A 24,003-nucleotide genomic window follows, 5' to 3' on the forward strand; every position below is an offset into this window, starting at 1 on the left:
TTGAGAGTAGAACACATTTGACACAGTGCCTCTATGACATGATGACATCACAAAGAATGGGTACCTGATCAGCCACAAATTCAGATCATTCGAAAGGAACTAGAAGAAATCTGATTCAGTGACTTAAAGCGAAGACTGCTTACTAATAGTTTGCAGAGTTATTCCCTCAGATCACACTGGAGAGGGCATTGCTCTGTGAGCAGGCAAAATGCAACACACATAGAAGACAACTGCCTAAGTTTATGTCTACTGATGACAATATTTTAATCATTTTCATCAGTATCATGCCCCAAATCAAATGTGATTTAGCCACTTCCCTGGGCCCTCTATGATACACTGAGATTTTTCCTTTCAGAAAGTCCATAAATTCACTTGGGCTTTTGCATGATGGAATGATGACGTTTACATCCTGTAGCCTGGGCAGGATTAAACAGCAATCCAAAATGTACCCAAAATGGTGTATACTTACCTAAGAACGCAGAGGAGCCTCCCAGCAGTATCCTGGCCCGTTATCCACTCCGCAGCCTGGGCTGGACACCCTGTGTCCATCGTTACTCCTTCGGGCTCACTGGAGTCACTTAGGGACGTACCCACTTCATCAGACCACTGATGAGTGTTTTCAGGCGTGGGCGCACAAGGCACCTCAACTCGCTTCAAGTCATTCTCTTCACCACTCGGAGAGGAAGCTACAGATGATTCCTCTTGGGCCTGAACTCTTGATTCCCAGTCTCGAGTTAACTGCTCCCAGGGAGAGCAGAAAGGGGCCAGAGTGCCAAGCTTAACATAGTTGGGCCGTTTTGCAGGAGGGCGTCTAATGAAAATCAAAGAGGAGAACGAATTTTGAAAAATTTAGTATTGGACAATTAAAATTATGGCCATTGTACAACATCTCTAGTTAAAAAACAAACATACAAAAAAATTACCCAAGAAATATGATAAAGAATAATAACTAACTCTATGGGCCAAGCTTTTCTATTTTCCTTAGTTTTTATTTTAATAGATAATGCATCCATAAAGTAGCCCCGTGGAGCTACTGCACGGCCCCAGGAGTGCCCTTTCTGAAAGACTGCAAGTAAATGGTGCCCCTGGAGTTGTATGAAGATGTCTCTGAGCCTTTACAACGTTTTAAGTTCAAAAGGTGCAAAAAGAGTGAAATTTCCCTGTCACTCTTCACCTGTGGTGACTCAGCTGCCATCCAGAGAGACAGTATCATTACCAGTTTCTTAATAGATCCTTCCAGAGACATTTTATGTACATACACCAGCATATATGGACTTCTTTCTTTCCTTTTTTGCCCATTTTACATAAATGGTGGCACACCAGATCCAGTACTTTCTGCTTAACTTAATTTTTTTCATTTAACAAAGTATATTGAAGATCTTTTTATATTAACATATCAAGAGATCCCTCTTTTGTTTGTAAAAGGCTGTATATCTTATTCCACTGTATGATTATACCATCCTTTATTTAAATAGTCTTCTATTGCTGGACATTTTGGTTATTTCCAAGCTTTGGTGCTATAAACAAAGCTACAGCAAATGATCTTAAACATGCTGCACAAGCCCAAGTGTATCCACAGGATGAATTCCTGGGTGTGGACCTGCTAAGCAGAGTATCAGCATTTTGCAATTTTATGAGAGAATTCCAAACTGCCTCCCACAAGGGTAATACTAACTGACCTTTCCAGCAATGTGTGTATGAATGAGGGAGAACCTTTGACAACTATCACAAGAACTACAACAAGCTAGTGAGAACCAGGGCCTGCTCTGGTATTTCCTCACCCCAAAAGTTAGGGAGCAGCCTGGCTGTTGGCCATCCCAGACTGGAGGAGTCTCAGGGAACCCCAGACCATGTCATCACACATATGTCTCCTCCGGCACGTGCCCAGGCAGTCCTTCCCCCATTTGCTTCTTACTGTGTGTGGTGCCCTAGGACCCCAAATGGAAATGACCCTTTACACTCATTCAGGGGTTCAATTTCAGCCTATATTCTGGAGACTGAACAAATGTGATCTGGTCTCCTACGAGGGGCAGCTGGTAGAAAACACTCCCAGGGTACCTGCCTCATCCAGACACCTTCAAGAGGAAATAAAGGAGCAATTTATGAAAAAGAAGCACAAAATGGTAAAAAACAAAGAAAACACAACAAAACTTAAGAATATCCCATCTCACTAGTAAACAAACAAACAAAAATTTTAAACCATCAGATGCCATTTTTTCATCTCTCAGTTTTGTCAATATTAAGAGACTGGCAATATCCTGGGTTACTGAGAGTGAGGGAAAACAGACCTCTCATATCTCCTGGTGAAATACTAAATTAGTACAAACAGCCATCTGTCAACAGTACATCAAATCCTGGAAGTGTGCTCCTTCTTTTTTTTAACCAGAAATCTTACAGGATTAAGTCTATACTTTCTCCTACAGCTGCTCTCAAGTGGTGGCTGTTTCTGTTCACAACGCATGGGCCTTGGGGTGTGCATGTGTCCCCCCAGTGCCCCTAGACCATTTTTCTTCTCCTTCCTCCTCCCAGACCCAGCTCCCTTGAAGCACACACCACCAAGTAAACCATGGCTTCTCCCTCCTCGGCCAAGTCCTCTAGCCACTTCCCATACACCCCAGTTCACCCGCCACACTGCCTTCCCCTCCATTCTAACCCTTGTCATCATTCTCAGTGGCTTCAGCATCTACATATAGCATCCTTCTAATACCCTGGGCTGCCTCATTTCACATCTCTCATGTTCCAACCCACCCCAACAACCCACTCTCCGGGTCACAGCTTAGTTTGGTGTTACACCTGCTCCAGCTTAAAATATCAATTTCAAATATCCTACACTCAGAGTGATGCCTCCTATTTTCTGAGCTCATTACGTCTCCCCTGCAACAATTCCTCAACCACTGGTACTTACTATTCATTTGCTCTACCACATCCTCACTGCTCCCACTGTTCTTACATCTCTCCCCTAGAAGCTTTGATTCTAAGGTTCTTAACGAGAGTCACTCCTGCCACCTGGCAAAGAGAATCACATATACTGCCAACTCCCTCCACCTGGCAAAGCCCATTCTGGTTACATTCAACCCTCCACCTACCCTATGCCAGCACCTGATTGGCAGAACATAGCTGGGCAAGCACACACAACAGTCCTGATTAAGGACTTCCTATAAACACAAAAGTTCAGGGGACTCTCAGATTTCTGACAAATCTCTCACATTCTCCCATTAATTCTACCTTCCACTCTCTCCAAAAACTGTTTACACTGACTCCTCTCTCCTCAAATCTCTGACAGCCTCTCTCCCCTTCTTATTCCTAGATGATAACTTTGCCTCTTTTTTCCCTAAGACAGTCACAATCAGGAGGGTACTACCTAATCTCTCTGCCAGAGTCTATCCTGCCTAAATCTATGTTCACATTTCAGGGGCAGCTTTCCAGCCTATTAGAATGAGAGGACTGAGCCTAATCCTACTGGATGACAACCCCTCCCCTTGTGCCCTGGATGCCATCCCCTCTTCCAGACTCAAGGGCTTTGCTCTTGGCATTTTAGCCTCCCTCCCTTCTCCTACATCCCTCCCACCAGCCTGCAAACCTGGGCTTCCATTGAGAATCTAAGCTCCGTGAAGGCAGGAACAGACTGCCTGCCTTCACCTGCTCCAGCCCCAGTGCCTCGAGAAGATGTTTGACACATACAAGGTTCTAAACAAACATGTTAAATGAATGAAAAAATCAGACAAATATGTAAAGATGTGGAAATCTGTTCAAAGAAGCACAGAGCAAAAAAAATCACAAATAACCTAAGGAATCACTGATAAATTTATAGCACAGCCATACTGCAGTCTTATGCCACTTACTCAGTTCTATTTTGAACAAGGGTTGGCAAACTATAAATGAGCCAAGCCTGGACTCGCTGTCTGTTTTCGTATGACCCATGAGCTGTCTTTTTATATTTTTCACGTCTCTTTTTACATTAAAATGGTTTTTACATTTTCAAGTGGTTAGAAAAAAAATATTTTGTGGCACATGAAAAATACATGATATTCAAATTTGAGTGTCTATAAATAGAGACTGGAACACAGCCATGCTCATTCATTTATGTATCATCTGTGGCTGCTTTGAATTATTACAGGGGAGAGGTAATGAGCTCAGAAAATAGGAGACATCACTCTGAGTGTAGCATATTTCACAATGACAGAGCTGAACAGTTACCATGGAAACCAAAGGGCCTACAAAGCCAAAAATATTTATCATCTAGCCCTTTACAGAAAACATTCACCAAGAGGACCTGAATAGACATTTTCCTAAAGAAAACACACAGATGAAAAGATGCTCATGACACATGAGCTACAGACACATCAAAAGTTGCTCAACATGACTAACCATAGAGAAATGCAAATCCAAACCACAGTGAGATCTCACCTCACAGAATAGTTAGTATCAAAAAGACAAGAAATAGCAAGTGTTGGCAAGGACATGGAGAAATGGGAACCCTCCTACACTGTTGGTGGGAATGTAAATTGGTGCAGTCACTATGGAAAACAGTGTGGAGGTTCCTCAAAAAATTAAAAATAGAAATACCATACAACCCAGTAATTCCACTTCTTGCAATTTACCTGAAGAAAACAAAATCACTAATTCAAAAAGACATATGCACCCCTATAGGTACCACAGCATTATTTATAATAACCAAGATATGGAAGCAATCCAAGCATCCACAGACAGATGAATGGATAAACAAGATGTAATACATTTATATAATGGAATATTACTCAGCCATAAAAAAGAATGAAATCTTGCCATTTGCAACAGCATGGATGGACCTAGAGGGTATTACGCTAAGTGAAATAAGTCAGACACAGTAAAACAAATATCACATGATTTCACTTATATATGGAATCTAAGAAAATAATAGTAATAAACCAAAAAAAGGCTCATAAACATGGAGAACAAACTGATAGTTGCCATGGGAGAGGGGAATGGGGGAGATGGATGGAATAGGTGAAGGGAATAAAGAGGGACAAACTTCCATTTATAAAATAAATAAGTCATGAGGATGAAAAGTACAGCATAAGAAATACAATCAATAATACTGTAATATCTTTGTATGGTGACAGATGGTGACTACACTTCCTGTGATGAGTATTTTGTAATGTATATAATTGTCAAATCACTTTGCTGTATACCTGAAACCAATACAATATTGTATATCAACTATACTTCAATTAAAAAAAGAAAAAGTTTGCCAACACTTGGTTTGTAGTCACAGTATTGATATGGGAAAAGAATTCATAATATAGTGTTAAATGAAGAGCAGATTTCAAAATAGTACATAAAATTTAATCATTTTTTGAGAAAAACTTTGTCTATGAAAAATATGTATGCATAACAAAGTCTCAAGGGTGAGATTAAATATTATGGTCTGTTATTTTTTAATGAGCCCATAGAGGACCCTCAGCTATGTGGTATGGGAAGCACAAGAAGACACAACACAAGGCCACTGCCCTTGAAGAGCTTGAAGCCAATGATCCGGAAATGTACCCCATTCACTCCCTCCCTCCCTCATTCATCCATCACTCAACAAACAGTGTAAAAGCCAGACACTGCCTGTCTTTATGGTGCCACAGTGAACAGGAAAGCACAATGGTGGAGCCCACAGTCAAGGAACTATAACATTCACTTATACATTCACTCATCAGTCAACAAATAAAGTCATTATGGCTCACTGTGTGCCAGGCATTGGCTAGATACTGCAGATGCCACAATGAACAAGAGAGTTTTCTTGCTCCAGGGAGCCTACAGTTTAGTAGGAAATGCAGGCCCCCAGTGTGAGCACGTACTTCACAGTATAAAGGAAGTAGAGCTTCTCACTGGCCACTTGTCCAATGAAACAAGAGAAGAAAAAAAGTCTAGATAGATACCAAAATGTAAAAACAATGCTTATCTCTCTGGATTGAAGGAATAGAGTTTTTTATACATTACTATAGTTTCATGAAAATTTCATAAGTATATATTACCTCTATAACCAGTTATAAAAAATCACAATTTCCATTTTGAGGGGCAGGGATTGATAGTGAAATTCTCTTAACAAACATCTGAAACTCATGACCACAGTTGAGGTATATACCATTAGCAATGGAAGCAAATAACCAAGACAAGGGTTTTTAACTTGGATGAGCTATAAAAGCCAGATATAAGACAATAATTTAAGTCTCCTGATTTAACTACATCTCGGTAATTCTGAACTCAGGAACAGTCTATGACAACTCCACATTACAACATAAGAGTTACCAGAGCCACTGCAAACATCAGCAGCCAATGTGAACAGGCACTTTTCTTGCTCCCAAGACATTATCAAATTAGAGGAGCCAGTTTCTTACCTTTTGTACTTTTCAAGAAGATCCTTAGCTTGCTCTTCAGCAAACAATATCCCAGCTTGGCAGTCTGGGAAATCACCTGGGATATAAGGTGACCTTTTATACTGAGAATGCAATATAGCCTCTTTCAATCCTCCAACTCTTGCACCTCGATAAATCTAAAAGACATGTCAAAAAGATCCTGTCAGTACAAATGAAACTCCTTAACTGCTTGCATGGGGAAAATGGGAAACAACCTATATGTCCATCAAAAAGAGAATGGATAAACACATTGTGTGATAATCCTATAATGAGTTTATACAATAGTAAAAATGAACGAATTAGAGTTTCATCCATCAATGTGGGAAAATCTCAATGCTCAGTGAACACAGTAAGTTGCAAAAGCACATATACATTGAGCTATAGAAAGTTTAAAAACGTCAAATAGTTATTTTATTTGGAGATACAAGCATACTTTATAAAGCTATAATAACATGCATGGTTGGTAAACACCAAAAAACAAAAATAGTGATTCTTTTAGAAGGAGGAAGGGAAATGGAATTGGAAAGGGATACATGGAGTGCTTCCAATAAATCTGTTGAGTTTATTTCTTAAGGGAATAGTGGATGAAGAGTAGTACACAGGCATTCATTGTATCAGTATCTATACATTTTGTATGCTTGAAACATTTCATAATTTAAAACTTAGAATTATTAAAAAAATATTCCCACTCCTAAATGATTAACTGAATGTCCCTTGCCCTAGGCATATTTGCCACAATGAAAACCTGCATGAATCTAATAGTCTCAGATGTCCTTTATACTCTCTAGCTCAAAACAATATTTAAACTAATCAACTCCCCCCCTACACACACACATGCATTAGATTTTAATAGAAATTTTAACTGCAGCTAATAGGAATATATGATCAGCACTTAAAAAGCAAAATATGTATTCTAGATTTCTAAAAACTAGAAAATTATAAAAATCGCATTGAAACTAACAAATTTCTTCAAGTTAATAGAAAACCAACATGTTGTTGTTAATAACTATCCAAAAATCAGGCCACTTTTAAAACCTCAAAATTTCATAATAAGTCAACACAGCTCATTAATGAAAACCTGGCTACAGGGAGTTTATGAAATATCATGTATCAGGGTTACAGCTCTGAGAGCAGAAAAATAGCATTCAATTTCTAAGTTACACAAAGTCTAGAACATTTTTAGCACTTGGTATTTATCAGGAATGTATTTTAGGTGTTGCAACTCTTAGAATCAAAAAGTAACTTACAAATGGAATCCAGAAAGCCATGCCCCAGCCCTTTGGAAGCAGGACATCCCAGCCACTTCCCCAGCCTCGTCGGTCATCACCAGTCACTTTTCCTGGCTGTTGAATCAAAAGTATAGGTATCTTGGACTCATGGGGACCTAAAACAAGTTGTGACCCAGGCACCAGCAATTCACTTCTCTTCCAGTTTAAATCCTAAAGTGGAAGAAAATAATTCAAGACAAATAACCTAGTCTTCTGGAAAATTCTACTGGGTCTTGTTATAAGCAGCTTTAGAAAGTTAAATGACATTTTAAAAAGCATGGAAAACAGTGTTCTCAATAAATATACGTGAGCCATTTTAAGAACATGGTATTCTTCCTATGATGATTTTCCTCAATACAGATGCTTTGGTAGAAAACACCAAATTATCTTGACTTGGGCTAGAATATCCTAGATGATTCAGTTATCAAATAAAATACATTCATTCTGTTAATCTCTTACATTTTAATGTCTGTCCCTACATTTATTTTGGTTAAGATGTATTGTCATGAAGTAAAAAAGGTACAAACAATTAAGAACTCAAGGAAGGCCAAGTGGGAAAATATTCTGGCTCTTGAGAAAATTTCTTACCAGTCTTAAGGATTGAAAATAGAAGATACTATAAATTATTTGTTAAGTGGACCGTAGGAGGTGGACAATAACATCCTTTCAGATTTCCTTGCTAGCTGCAGAGGGGTAAATGAGTAGAAGGCAGGCCTCACACTCAACTGAGAAAACTGTGAGACGCTGCTTCCAGGCCACGAAGTCTAACTACGGCCTCGTGGTGCTCCTGCACCCACGACCAAGTCCTGGCTCTCCTATTATCTTTGGTCAAGTTTCCACTGCCATCCACATGCTGGTAATTCCAAAGTATCCATCTCTTTAGCCCTGACTTTTCTCCCTGGGTTGGAAGCCTATGGCTGGGACATCTGCTCCTGGGATGTTCTAAGGCCCCTCAAACTCAGTTTACCTGAGACTGAGCTCACAATCCCCTGTATTCACTCTCCCCCTCATTCCCCATGGGGCTGAATGATGCAACAACTCTCACAGTTTATTCATTCACTCAAATATTTACAGTTCACTGATTGACTCATTCACTCAAATATTTGCTGAGCACCTGTTATATGCCAAATACTTTTCTAGAATCTCAGAATACAGCAGTGAGAAGTCAGACCTGGTTCTGACTCTCTTTTAGCTATGTCCCTAAGCCCAAACTAGACCATTAGGAGCTAATCTTCAAATTTCCTCCTTTCTCACTTACCGTCTTCCAATCAACCACTCAGTCTTGTCAGTTTTGTATTCCAGGAATATGTTTTCAACCTAGCCCTCCTCCCCCATTCCAGGCACACTGCCACAGCTCAGGCCCCCGTCACAACCTGAATAATGGACTATTTCCGGGGTCTCTTTTAAGGCTATCCAACCGCAAGTCATCTTTCCAGCTCTTCTGCCCCATCCCCATCCCCATCCCCATCCCCATCCCCATCCCCATCTAACCTCCATCCTGCTCTCAGAGTGTGTGTCTGCTCACGTCACGGCTCTGCTTAAAACCAGTGTCACCCAACATCTTCAGTCCAGATCCTTAAAATGCCTCAAGGTCATTTATGCTCTGTCCCCTATTCATCTCTTCAGATTCATCTCCTGCCCTGCCCTTGACTCCAAGCTGCTGATCCACTTGGAGGCTCCTGAGCACATCACCCTGGCTTTGGCCTCTGAAAAAGGCTGTTCTCACTTTCAGCAATCCTTCCTCCACTGCAGCTTTGGCTCCTGGCTGGTGGCCCCAAGAAGTCTGGTTAATTCTGACCAGTCAGCTCAAATACCAGCTCCTCCATCTAGGAAGCTTTCCCCAATTTCCCTAGTCTAGGCTCTGTACCCTGTTTTGAGACCCCTAAAAGTACCCTGTACTTCTTTGGCCATATCCTAGTCATCCACCCCATCATCTAATACAATACCTGGCCCTGGAAGGAGCTCGATCATTGTGAAATTAAAGACAAAGAACATTTAAGGGGGAAAAAAACAATAAAAGAAAAGCATGTATTTAAATCATGATTATCACTTCAAGAAAAAGTCTTTGTATTAACTTTTTCTAGAGATTATTCTTCTCTAGGAACAGAAAATCATAGTATGTATTGATGTATTGTAAGTAAGAGAACAGTAAATTGTTTGAAAATAAAAGGAAGTCTGTGATATCCTATCAATTGTGTGAAATAACTTTTGTGGTCTCTACAGGGATGAATTTCCATGGTTCTTCACGACTTTACCAATAATCCTCACATCATTAGTTACCTGATCTGAGATTTTATTCTCTGTGACACTCTTACAGATAGCTCGGTTCCAAATAAAGCTATGTGTACACTCCGCAGGCACGCCCTCCAGAAGCAGCTGTCTAACTTTCTCATTATCTAAGAGGGAAAAGAAATAGCCTTCAAACCACATACTTAAGATCAATGAAGTCAAACTCAAAATGTTGCTAGTTGATCTTCTGTTACAAGGGAATACTTCATAGGCACTTGCTTAACTTCTCCAGAAAAACTTACTTGGTTAGAAATAAGTTATTCTTATAGTTGGTTACCTAATCTGTGAAATAGCAAAAGATCCTCAACTTATTTCTTGACATTTGTTTTTAGTGTAGAAGATGCAAACACCACATTAAATTGCCTCTAAATAACTGCCTAATTCCACAATTAAGATAATTAAATTCCAGGAACCACCGCACAGGCAAAAATTTCTTGGTAACATGCAATGATAGCACCAGCCATGTTTTCACTATCGGCTTCAGAGCTGTTTATACAATTCCTGGTCCAATGGTGGTGAGCCAGCAGATATCATCCTTTTATTTCAAGCCCTATTATTTCAAGTCTCTAAGAACTCTTTTTTTATTGACTTCAATATTTACTCCTTTCTATAAAACATATTTTTGTATTCTTTTAAAATGAGCATATTCTCCATAAAATATATTGTTTCATCCCTTTAAGTAAGCCACACCATGCGAAAAAGGACTCTGGTGGGAAAAGAGGAACTTCATCAGTTATAAACATACATTGATAGAAAAGACTTCCTACATACAGTCATGTAAACACTAGGGGGAAAAAAATCTTCCAAATCTTATTTTGTTGGACTAAAGAATTAAACTTTTTAAAAAAGTCAGACTAATTTCTGAGTTTTGGCTAAGGTCGTCAAAATGCCAACAGAGAAAGGTCACTCAAAAGTACATACCTGCATGGATCTGATGACAGGAAAAAAAATTTAAGTCGGAAGCGACTGGGTCAAAATGTGACAGATTTCAGGGGAGAACAAAGACAGAGAATATTAAATTGATAAAAAGATCTGAGATAAAACTACTGAAAGTAGCAACTGCTTCCAGTACACTGCTCTTCCTCAGGGAGAAAATAACCACCAGCACCTCAAGTAACAGTGCTGTGTGCTTCCAAAGTTCACATAGCCTGTCTAGAAGCAAACAAGCTCCAGTTCAAACAGCCTCTGCCTACCCAGAACACTTTCTTGTGGAGTGCTGCCAGAGATCTGAGTGACAGAATTGGGACTGTACTCAGACTTGGCTGCAGACAAAAGAGATGGCTGACACTTAGGGTGCAGAGCTACAGGAAAGTGGACCTCATCTTCAAATATTCTAAAAAATAATAAGAAATAAATAGATGAAAGAAAGTAAATGGTACATCCAGACAATGGAATAGTATGAAAGACTTAAAAAAAAAGAGCTTTCAAGCTATGAAAAGACGTAAGAAAACATAAATGTGTATTACTAAATGAAAGAAGCTAATCTGAAGAATCTACAGACTTCAACTATGTGACACCGTAGAAAAGGCAAATTCAGAGAGAGATGAGTAGGCAGAGCACAGCATATTTTCAGGGTAGGAAAAGTATTCTTACTTTTGAATTATGATACTATAATGGTGGATACATGTTGTTACAAATTTGTCAAAATCCATAGAATGTGAAAGATCAAGAGTGAACCCTAATGTAAACTGTGGTCTCTGGGTGATAATAACGTGTCAGGGTAGGCTCTTGGATGGTGATAAATGTACCACTCTAGTGCAGGCTGTTGATAGCGGAGGAGACTGAGAATACTTGGGGGCAGGGGTACATGGGAGCTTTCTATACTTTCCATTCAATTTTGCTGTGAACTAAAACTGTTCTAAAATGTGAATCTATTTAAAACAAAGCACAGTATGTCTGAAGGCAAAGGAGAAGGCCCTTTTAGGTCAATATTTGTCAGTAGTGAGAGAAAAAGAATATTACCAGCTGAGTCAGCATGCACTTCAGTGTGCCAGGCATGACTATCAATTCTGAATATAATTCTAGTCTTTCCTCCAGGACTCATATAAAGCAGATTCTTTCATACCCACACAAAAGCCTTCTAACTGACTAAATAATTCCAGAATTGTAGCTTAAAGGTTGAAGGAAATAGCTTGTCTTCTCCTTTCTTGAATGTATTTGAAGAGGACCAGCTTTTAAACTAAAACTTTAAGTTTTCCTTGGAGAAGCAAAGGAAATTAATAAAAGGCTTTCTCATTTGGTGATCAAATAAGTCAGTTACAGTGTTCAAATTCACTTTATTTTAAGTTAAAGCAGCCCAGATAAAGTTACGAGGTTTTTTCTCTCCCAAGAGCAGAAAGAGAGCAATCATGGCTAAATGACTGGTAACTGGACATTTCTGAAAGTCGGCTGCAGACCAGTGCCCTCAAAGTGCTGCAAAAGCTGTGAAAAGTTAAGAGATAATTTCTCACCTCTCATTCTAAAGGCAACAAGACTCTTTCTGTGTTTTGGGTACACACTACCAAGGTATGTAAAGAGAAAGATTAAAACGAGCCCATGAGCACAATGTAAGTGCAGTATTTTCTAAAGCAAATTCATCTCTGGAAGACAAAGACTAGTTAAAGTAACCTATCAAATCAGCAGACACTAAGGAGAACAAATACAAAAGTAACAGTGCAACAGAAATTATATTTCAAAATCTCACCCAGTAAACCAATTACTTACATAGTGAAATGCTGTGTTAATGAAGTTGAAAAGATTTGCAAAAACACATTATTAATGTTTAATTCAAATTCAAGGACCAAATGATCAAGCAAACTTTTTCAAAGCCCCTGAAAACATGCATCATCCTTTCAGGTTCTCCCTTGGAAAAAAAAAGTTTCTTTCTCTGTACCGTGTTGCTCTCAATACTTCCAACACTCAAATGTGTAACTGTTTTCCCCAGAGTGAGCAATTCTTTGACCCCAGCTGGGTGTCCTACAATTTAACTCAATTCTAACACTATCTACCTGAAGACAGCATCAGATCCCACATGTAAGGACTCAGTCCTGCAAGGCTGCTCACACTTCAGATGCCAAATCAAAGTCTCAGACTCCCTTATTCTGACCAGCTGGCTGTACATTGGTTTGACATACAACCCCCTCCTCCAGGTTGGTACTTTGCTAGAATGGCTCTCCGTACTCAGGAAAATAGTTTACTCTCTACATTACTGTGTTGGTTTTTTTTTTTTTAAATAACCAGATGGAAGAGATGCACAGGAAAAGGTGTGGGGAAAGGGGTCTGGAGCTTCCTTGCCCTCTCTGGGCACTCCACCCTCCCAGCACTTCCATGCGCTGAGCAAGACTCTCTGGAATCCATTGTTGAAGGCTTTTATGGAGGCTACAACAAAGTATGGATGATTGAGTAAATCACTGGCCATCCACAATTAGACTTGTCCTCCAGCTTCTCTCCCTTTCCCAGAAGTTGCAGGGAAGGTGGAGGACTGAAAGTTCCAAACCTCTGACCACATGGTTGGTTCGCCGGCACTCAGCCCACCCTACTTAGAGACTTTCCAAGAATCACCTCATTAATATAAACTAAGGTGTGGTTCAGAGGAGCCTGTTATGAATACTGAAAGATGCTCTTTTCGTCTTTAAGGCTCTTATCACTTAGGAAATTATGAGGGTTTTAGGAGACAAGAGCCAAGAAAGGTACATTTGGACAAAGATCAGCATATATATTCCTTGTTGTATCACAGTATCACAGTCATATACCTTCTCTTTTCAGAGCCAATTCCCAGGACACATAAAAAGATAAAGCTTTTGTTATCCAAATCAGGCAAATCTTTCTTTATGGTTTAAGTAACACCAGGGACGTTCTGCTTTGTCAAGGTCAAAACAGGTAGAGAATGCCTTCAGATATAGTACCTCAGAAAGTTAAGTTTTAGATCATCATGACAGAGATTCTTTCAAAGATTAACCATCTATTAACTGATCCAGCTCATCAAGTCCATTATGAACTTTAGTTCTGAATTGTCATTGTCATCATAGATTGTATATTACCTTTGTTAGTAATGCTGATATAATACTAACTCCTTGAAAAGTTTACTTCTTTATGTAATTCACATGCCAATATTTCTTCAAAGAAATTACTCAGAACAGGTTTAAATGTAATACCACAATGACTAACAAGATGGTAAGCTTTTATAGAAATTAAATTAGGTTCTTGAAGATAGACTTTAATTTTCCTTAAACTGATTCATGTTACGATAAAAGCTTTAGAGAGGACTAAGGCGGCCTCATTCCAAAAAAGGATCTGAGGCCTCTAGAAAAAGGAAGCAGAGTTTAACTATAGCTTCAGGACAATTACGATAGTCAGCACTGAATGGTGTAGCAGACACTGCAACTTTTATGGCTGCATCAAACCATACTGCCATTATAAAAAGAAAAGAGGCAACAACTCACTGATTAAAGTCTCAGGCTCCATAATTAACTTGCCTATATACCTTCAACTCCTCTCTCACCCAGTCTATCTTTCATGTGAAGTTCTGACAGAGTAATTCATTGTCCCCTTAATAAGTGATCTAACCACTTGTGGAGGTAAAAAAACAATTCTAAAGTTGTTACTACAAGCACCTTTATTTTTCCTCCAAATTCAAAAGCTACTTTTAATGATTCTTCAAATTAATCATGTTAAAACAACTCATAAATACAATGAGATATTACCACAATTGTTGTAAATCCCAGATTAGACTAAAATTTTAGCTAGCCCCTACCCTCCTTCCTAACGCCAAGCAGGACAAACAACTCCCATAGGCCACTCTACTAAGTCTAAGCCAACACATCTTACCCTTCAGCACCTGGGATGGCCTTGCCAGGATTCGAACCTGGATCATCTGTATGGTGAGACAGAGGCTTCCAAGGAGCACAAGACCAGCTGCGGGTGCCGATCCCTTCCTCACGATTAGAATTCTAAAATGCCAGACATTTTCAGAAAACCCAGAGAGTTTGCAGAGAGACATGTTCTACTACATAATAAAGAACTCAGGGGAAAAAATGATCATAAGGATAAGGCTACATGTTTCACAGGTAAAACATACTTGCACATACATCATCTAATTCCACATCCTTTGATCCTAATCACCTTGAAAGGTAGCAGGTAAAGGCTGCCCTAATTTTTACAGATGAGGTGTCACAGTTTCTGTTCAATACAGTAAGGAAACCCAGGAGTGTTTCAACAACTTTACCTTGCCATTTTTCTGGATTGGGCAAAACTCTGGACCTCTTTTGAGGCAAATTTATTCGAGGATCCCCAACTGTCAGTCCCAGAATAGTACCTGCTGGAATTTCTGCTGGAGATGTTATTCCTTTAACAAAACAAAACAAAACACCCAAGATTAAAGAAAGTCATTCATGATATATACACATTTTCTTGTATTTTCAAATTTTCCTAATGAAGCTTTCTGCTTGGGCTAATTATTTAAAAACATGTGTCCCCCTTTTTTACAAAAAACATTAAATTAACATAACAGGTAAGTTTACAATATAAACATGCATGTTTCTATCAATGGTAACCACAGTAGGTTTATGCCCAAATGCAATCATGTGCAGCTAAGAACAGATTTTAGTTTAGTACCTGGTATGTGCACTGATCTATAATATCAGAAAGCCAGTTATTTGTAATACTAAAGTCTCATTTGTTTATTGTTTGATAAGCAAAGTCAAATATGTTCCGTCTGTTCATGGTTCAGGCTCCTCTCTCATTTGCTTTCTGCTGTAGTCTCTTACAAGGTGATACCACATAGGTAGCCCAACTGCAAAGTGCTCTTTAACCCCCTTCCCCCTCTCCCTTCTTCCCGTGCACAACCCTGTGTTCCCTCTGTATACCTCCCAACAGTTCAAAAATGGCTTCTTGTCTGTGATGAAGAGAAACACTCCCAGGATTTTTACAGGTTTCAATCCACCAATGGTGAGGTGTCTTATCTGTGTCCTCTCCCTCCTGAAAAATAACAACTCCTGTTCACCAGACAAATAATTAGTCAGACATAATGATTCTGCTACGGCTGTGACAGCATCCCCCACCCTGACATTTTCGGTATGTAGGAATGAACGTTTTATGGGGGGAACCAAGGAAATTGTCACTATATTTAACACAGTAAATTACTATTCTTGTTATTAGAGGCAAGGACACAATATCACACTTCTCTTGAGATTTCACATACTGAGAAAAACACCTGCAGTTCTCTAGCAGACTACCTCCCTAAGCTGCCTCACACACTTTGGGGGATCAGAAAAGGAGAGGAAAACGATAAAAATGTGAAACCTAAAGGATAAGGAAGGTTTAGCAAGCAAGTAGGAATGGAGGCAGAATGTTCACAGTGGAAAAAAAAGCAAATGCAGAGGCTCTAAAAGCAATGAGATTTGACATATTCTAGAACCTGAAAGAAGGCCAGCGGGTCTGAAGTGCAGAGAGGGAGGCAAGCGGAGACCAGAGAGGCAGAAAAGTATACAGAGCTTTGGAGTTTATCTTAAATACAATAAGAAGCTATTTAAAAAAAGCTTTTCATCAGGAAGCAACATGATGTAAATAAATTGTTAAAAGATAACTGTCTCCTGCGTGGAGAATGGAGTGCAAGGCAGGAACAACAGAGGAAAGTTAAGAGGCTGCTTCAGTATTCAGGCAAGAGATGACTGAGATTCAGGCTGGTGTGGAAGCAACACAGAGAGGTAGACTTTGTTTTTTAAAATCTCTCTCTTCTTCTAAAAGCTCGGAATCTTTTCAGATCTGTCATCGTATTTGACCATGTCAATCTGTGAGAGGCACAAGCAACTGCACGGTTAATTGCACTAATACAGGAAAACAAACTGACTTTGAACCTGGTGTATCTGACTCCTAATCTAGTTTCCACTCTCTAGACCTGCATTGCCAGTGTGGTAGCTGTAGCCACGGAGAGCTATCTAAATTTATTTTTAGCTAATTAAAGTTAAAGGTACAGATTCAGTGCCTCAGTCACACTAACCATATTTCAAGTGCTCAATAGCTACAAGTGGCTGGCTAGTAGCTACCACCTGGATGGCACAAAGGAGCATCATCCTCGCAGAAAGTTCTGTTGATCAAGGCTGCACTAGACACTCTGCCCTCACCCTTTTAGGGATCACAGACCCTTGAAACTAGCCCCTGCATCACACAAGTACGAACAAAAAAACTGGCCTATACTTTCAGGGATTTTTTGGGTCTCTCTGTTACCCACTTATGGAGCAGAACTTAAGACCCATTCACAAAACTCACAAGCTGTAAAAGGTAGTCTTGTTTAAGCAGGAACAAGTCAACCTACTTATCACATTCACTTATATCTATTCTTTAGAAGTGAAACATAACAAAGTCTTTGATAATAAGCATAAGGAGAGAAATAAACATTCATAGGCCAAGGCCCAAAATGGTAACAAATTATATGTTAGTCTTCAAAAATTGGATAAGAAGGACATAATTAAATAAAACATGACAGTCACATTTACTCTTACGGTATGGACACGAGCAGCTTGGAGTGCCTCAGTGAGGATGGAGTGGGAGAGTGGACCGATCAGCCGGAACCTGTTCATCTCCATTGTCAAATCACTGAAAGACAGACAGGGTCTCAAAATGGAAATTTCCATCATATACAATTTCTGTGCCTTGTGAAAATAGAGCCAATTCTTCACTGAAAAGATTCAGTGGGTTCAGAGCAAATTCAACTAATACCTGATTATTATGCCTGTGGTTACAGAGATCCAATTATATGGTTGATGTGAATCTCTAGTTCCATCACCTATAACTTTTTTGATTGGTTTAGCATTTTCTCCATCAGCTTCCCATTTTCTTTTCTTGCCCATTTTCTCATCAGGCAGTTCAGTTTGGCTTTTTTCTTGGGATGGTATCAGAAGGGGGTCAGGGATGCAGACAGTTGATTTGATGGGTTCCATACACTGGCACACTGCTTTTATTTCCTCTAAAATATCCTAAGGATATATTTAAACATTTTACTTTAGCATTTTGAAATTTAAATACATTACAAAGTTTAAGATGGTTTAATTTTTGCTTTCTTCTCCCTTTAAAAATTTACATTTTTATCCCTTCAATTAAACTAAATTATTCAATTAAACTAAATTTTTATCCCTTCAATTAAACTAAATTGATCATCATCAAAGAGCTTTTTTGACTCTTCTGAGTATACTGCATGGCACTTGGAACAAAAAAAATAACTCCTAAATGCTAAAGATTAATGAAAACAACATGACTACTCTGAACAAATTTTTAAAAAAAAGTTTAAAGAGAAAATTTACAGTCAAGAACAGTGAATATACTGAGAAGCTAAGTAAAGGCAATATTTTAAATCATAAGAATTACTCAAACAGCTTCTCATTATCAAATAGGCTCTAACAAACACCTAGACACCAATGAACCAATTCAGATATGGTAGAAGCATATTCTAACAAATGCCACACTCAAAGCCATTTGCATAATGAGGCTGGTTTTCATATCTACTTCTACTCATGGCTTACTGAAAAATGAGGTCAAGGTTTGCTTTATTTAATATTCACATAACTTGCCTCCCTATATTCAGATACCTAGCTTTCAGCCAAACCTCTGTACTATTTGAATTTCCCTAGCATTGATTTCCAACAGTAGTGAAGGATGCAGTAACAGAGTGATGGGGAAATACTCTCAAGGATTATACCCATTTAAGAGTTGGATGAAGCCAGATCCACAGCTGCCTGCTCTCGGAAGTGTCGCCAGGGGTCCTCTCAGCCTTCCAAATAAATGTAACAGGCCCCAGCATTTCTCTGGGATACTTATTTGCCCGGTAAAGAACGAGACTGCCTTGGCGCTTTCCAGACAAGCAGTGCACTGCTGCGAAAGTCAGTCCTGACATAAACAAAAACAGATTTCCATGATTTCAAGTGTAGAGACTGCAGTACCATTTCCTGAGAGCCCTACTGTCATCTCCTGTCCATTTCCAAATGGGATGGAATTTTGATTCTGATCACTGCCTAGATCAAAGCTCAGCACAATAAGTTCTCAAGAAGTATTTACTGAACAAATGCTCTAATGAGTTTAGAGTTTCTTCCTGACTAAATTTACTCCACCAGAATGTTTGTCTCACTTTACACTTGACAAAGTTAGAAATGATTTAAAACCACCCCAGCTTTCCTTATATTAACATACTCACATGAATTGTCTCGCACATTTTTATATATGTTTAAATTCCAAAATGCTTACAGCAAACACTTGCTCATTAAATGAATAGATATTCAAAGGCTGAAACAGGACTCGGTTGTGAAACAAGTTTACCTGTGTCTATGCTACACATTGGAGAAAGTGCCTTTAGTATTTCTTCCTCTTTGCCTTTCAACTCCAAACAACAGTAGTAGGATAAATCCTGTGCAAAGAGGGAGACACAAATACTTAAGAATTTACAAGGGGAACTATTCCAAGAAGCCAAAAGCCACATGAGATAAACTTCTAGAAGTCCAAGACACACAACAAATCTACTCTCAGCTGTCAGAGGCCAGATGAACCCCACACAAATTTGTACAACTGGGTGACAACAGAGAGTAATGGTTAATAGCCTGGAACTCTGGACCTGGGTTCAAATTTCAGCTTCACCACTCACTGGCTGTACAACCGTGGAAAAATCACGTAATGTCTTTGTACCTCAGTTTCCCCATCTGTAAAATGGAAATAATGATAACTACTTACTTTGTAGTGTTGTTGCAAGGATTAAATGTATACAAATTGGACCTGGCATAAAATATCCAAAAATATTTGTTATTTTTAGTATTTAAGGCTGATCAAATGTAAAGAAAGTATCTGATAACCTTGGCAAAAATTCTGCCCCATGCCTCAAATAAGAAGTAACTCCTGTGTCTGTCTTAAAGTTTGAGAGATGGCAGAGTACAGTGGAAAAAGCATGGGCCAGGGGAATTAGCTGCCCAGTGCGACACAGACCACCAACAAGCTGTGTGACCCTGGGCAAGTCACTTCACTATCTGTATCCCAGTTTCTTCAGTGTAAAATGAATTTTACTAGAATCTGTGATTTTTGCTGCTGAGTCTTCAAATCAAAAGCTCTCATCCATTAGGATGGTTACTATCAAAGAAACTGAAAATAACAAGTGTTGGTGAGAATGTGGATAAATTGGAACCCATGCACACTGCTGATGGGAATGTAAAACAGTGTAGCCTCTATGGAAAACAGTATGGGTGATCCTATTAAATGAATCAAAGCTGAATGAATCTTGAACATACTAACAAGATCCTGTATGATCTAGTTCCTACTTATTTCTCCATAACTAATCTCACCCTAAGGTTAGCCTTCCCAACTCTTCTATTTTCTCATCCCTTACAGCTCAGCTCAAGCATCACTTCTGTGAGGAAGCGTTCCTGTTCCTCTGTTCTGAATGCTCACAGTACTGTATACTATTCCCTTCCGATTGTATATTTGGGTGATAATTTGATTAATATCAGTCTTTCCCAGTACCTTTAGGCGGCTTCATTTCCAGCATCTAACAAAGTGTCTCATGCTCAGCAGTCATTTTTAAAATGAATCATCTCAAAGGTAGGGCTGCGGCATACCACGAACTATTCTGAATGTCTGTATCAGGAAGGATTTAAACAAGAATAAACAGAAAACCAGTCAGAAAAGCACACCTGGAGGAGGCAATGGTTTGTCATGGCTCGGTAGCAGGCTCTGTGGCTCTTGACTGTTGGCCTCTCCCCAAGGCAGTAGCCCCACTTCTTGACCATGTGAAATCGTTTGGCATGCCAGATGTGAGTTTCTAACCAGATGTTCTTCTTTTGTCTACGGTTAAATTCTAGCATCCGGTTTATGTGACATCTTCGAGCTTTGTGGCATTTATTTTTTGAATGTTCTTTTTTCTGATGTACTGCTTTCTCTGCCTGCAGTTTCAAGAGAGGCAGATCTTAGTTTGCAACCATCTAAAAACAAAGTTAAATGTTAGGAATTCAAACAATTAACCTCAGATTAAGTGGAGTGTATCTTATAAAAACCAAGAATTTGCTTAACTTTTTAACTTGGTGATTTCTCCAATGAAAATAGAGAAGGGAAGCAATAAAAATAATGAAGATTTTAGAGATAAGCAAACCTAAGGAGCACAGTTCTACCACTGTCTAGCTGGACAAGCTTCCTGGACTTGAAGATTACTATATTTATAAAATGTTCAACATAGTAACACAAACTTAGTACAGCTATTAATATTATAGAGCAAAAGAGAATAAATCAAATGCTAGCTTTTTGTTGTTTATACTGTTTTTTAACCTTTAAGATTGTAACTAAAACACAAAACTTAGGACCAAAAATATAAAAGTGAGGAAAGCCTACACGTTTCATATTAATTAGATACTAACAGACAAATGCTAAATGCTATTACTGGGAAATAGACTTCACATTAAATGTGGAAAGTACAAAATTCCTCTTCAGTTTACCCTCTTACTCTTTTCCTTAGCCCAGCACGTTTTATGGAAAAAACTCTTCTCCATTAGTTTGGGGCACCTTAAGGATAAGGACTTTATCTTGATGAACTCTAGCCCCACCACCTGTATAATAAAGGGACACATAAGGCACTCAATAAATAAATTTTGAATCAATTAGTAAAGACATGGGTAGCTTAGATTATCTTAGAATGTCCAAGCCAAGAACTATGGTAAAGCCCAAAACTGTAGGCTTGAGCAAAAATTAAATCCAAGTTCAGAGTTTCAACACTGAAAATGTCAAAAGACAAATACTAGGCATTGATGTTGCCTTTTTTTTTTAAACTTCCAAACCTAAGCTGGCAAACCCACAAGATGCAGAGCTCACACTGCTTATCAGATAAGGTCAGAATGTTACTTCAAATCTGCAGGGGAACATCAACTACATACCACTGTTAAAGAAAGGGGCTCCAAATGCTGTATTTAAAAGCAGCTATAATAGCCAACTGCCTGCTAGTCGGCAGGGGCTGGAGGTAGTGACAATGATAAACTAAAAAACATGCAAAAGGAGCTTCCTATGTTTTGGTTTTCATTTAATAAATTCTATTAGGCTAATACTTCCCAATTTCTTTTAGGAACTACTTACTTAAACATTTTACACTAAATGAAACTCCTACCTCTTTCTGGGCCATCTCCTGTAACCGCCTAGGAAGGCGTTTGACATTGTGGCTCATGGCTCTTCGCCTCATGTGCCGTGGCAGAGTCTGGAAAACCAGTGAGTTAGAAGACTTCTGGGTCACCGCTTTCAACATAGCTCTGATTTCAGCAGCTCGGGCTTGAGCAAAAGTGGAAGCTGTCAAAGGAAACAGCACCATCATTAAAAGCAAGTCTTAAATTAATATTTCTTCCAGCAGATATCAGAAGGAAGACAGATTTAAGGTATAAGAGTTTACAAATTCACCTACAACACCAACCCCCTATTATATCAATACTCATAATGGTTATTCTGTTATAAGACTGTGAAACTATTCCAATTTTTTTGGAATTCCAAACTATTCCAAAACTTTTACTTTTCCAATTTTTCTACAAGGATTCAGTGTTACTTTTCTAATCAGAAAAAAGTCTAAAAACAAGTTTACAAAGAATTTTTTAAAACAGAGGCCTACATGCAATATATATATATACATGCAATATAATTGCAACCATTTTTAAGTTCAATAATCACATGTGAAAACAAAGAAAAGGCAAAATTTTAACAAAGCTTTTTTAAAAAATCCAAGGATTTTTTTTCCTTAATATTTTCTTTTTCCAAATATGTGACCATAACTACTATTAATTTTCTCTATTGAAAAACAGACCATTCTGGGAGAAGAGTAAAAAAAGTGCTAAGGAAATTTAAGTAAATTGTTTCAAGAAGGCATAGAGACCAAAAAGCACACCTAAGGCGAGTACTGGAATACAGGGTTCTGTGATTGGGGGTGAAGGGAGTGGCAGGAGATGAGGCCTGACAAGGGCCTGGAGACAGGTAGTTAAAGGTGTTGGTTGCCCTCAGAATGTGTTATATTTGGTTTCATCTTTGGAGAATGCCATGCTGAGGAGTGAAAATGACATTTTATATTTTAAAAAGGGGAACAGGGAGGGCAAAGATTTTAAGACAAAGAGGAACAGTTCACAAATAAGAAGAAGTTATAAGAAGACAGGTGAAAGAAGGGGAGAGAAACTGAAGAGACAGCAATCAGGCCCAAGCAATCTCTTGCCAATGTTCAGGCTCGAGGGGAGAAGGGCCCAGAGTGGAAGGAGGAAGGAAAGAGACAGGAGGCAGGGCTCAGAGCGTTACAAATCTGGCTGAGTTAGAAACAAAGAGATCATGGTATAATCACAGTTCACTTCTGTACAAATACCTACCAGTTAAATATTTGGGAATCTCCTGAGAAGTGCCCTCGGCACCTGCTTTCCATCCCCCCCTTTTTTTAAACATTACTTTGGAGGAAGACTGCTCATTCACATTGGGTTCAGGTGGTGAATGGTGGGTCAATTTGCTTTGCCACTGTCGTGAAGTTCCAGAAAGACGCTCTAGTATATTTTCAAAAAGAAAACAAAGTGAAAAGTGTCACTCTTATCAGGGTTAAGGATTACAGTGGAGAACAACATTTGTTGGGTGGTAACACTGATCTTATTTTTAATCCTACACCCACCCCTAAGATGACTATTACCATCACCCCTTGAAAGAGGAGGGATCCCGGGCTAGCAGGTGAATTAACTTGCCTAGGGTGATACAGCAGGTAGGCAGCATGCTAGCTAATCATGTCAGTATGATACATAAAAGATATCTGGATATAATTGACTGAACTTTTCTCTACATAAATAGTGCAACAAGAATTTTAAATATAAGCTCCCTTAAGTACTATAATCCACAGGATTTTATACGTTCGGTCTTTTATCATAAGTCTCTGGCAAACTTAAGCTGGGAATGTATGCTCAACTGAAGAAAGAAATAAAAGCAAAAGTCTCTATACAAATGTCTGGGCATTCAGACCATTCTAAGACAACACCAAATCCCTGACTATGAATGTAGGGTAAGATCGGTAGAGAATTTTATGGTGTTCCAGCTTATTGCCACTATAGTGTTAATTATTAAGC

General features: G+C 38.9%; 2 protein-coding genes across 3 annotated transcripts in view; one reads left to right on the forward strand and one right to left on the reverse strand.

Annotated features, from left to right (window-relative positions):
- Positions 1–24,003, forward strand: part of RIDA (reactive intermediate imine deaminase A homolog) — a 51,598-nt gene that overhangs the window by 9,897 nt on the left and 17,698 nt on the right. The window lies entirely within an intron of this gene.
- Positions 1–24,003, reverse strand: part of LOC118907323 (ribonucleases P/MRP protein subunit POP1) — an 89,381-nt gene that overhangs the window by 2,632 nt on the left and 62,746 nt on the right. For both annotated transcript variants that reach the window (XM_057497872.1, XM_036875785.2), the window contains 13 exons: positions 23,269–23,436; positions 22,041–22,216; positions 20,584–20,832; positions 19,226–19,313; positions 18,612–18,799; positions 17,636–17,892; positions 17,419–17,512; positions 15,784–15,895; positions 15,144–15,263; positions 9,932–10,047; positions 7,631–7,822; positions 6,366–6,520; positions 470–811 (listed from right to left, as the gene is read on the reverse strand). In XM_057497872.1, coding sequence (XP_057353855.1) covers positions 470–811; positions 6,366–6,520; positions 7,631–7,822; positions 9,932–10,047; positions 15,144–15,263; positions 15,784–15,895; positions 17,419–17,512; positions 17,636–17,892; positions 18,612–18,799; positions 19,226–19,313; positions 20,584–20,832; positions 22,041–22,216; positions 23,269–23,436 — 2,257 coding nt within the window. The remainder of the gene's footprint in view (positions 1–469; positions 812–6,365; positions 6,521–7,630; positions 7,823–9,931; positions 10,048–15,143; positions 15,264–15,783; positions 15,896–17,418; positions 17,513–17,635; positions 17,893–18,611; positions 18,800–19,225; positions 19,314–20,583; positions 20,833–22,040; positions 22,217–23,268; positions 23,437–24,003) is intronic.

The sequence above is a fragment of the Manis pentadactyla genome, chromosome 3, assembly GCF_030020395.1.
Source record: "Manis pentadactyla isolate mManPen7 chromosome 3, mManPen7.hap1, whole genome shotgun sequence".
Taxonomy (NCBI): Eukaryota; Metazoa; Chordata; class Mammalia; order Pholidota; family Manidae; genus Manis; species Manis pentadactyla.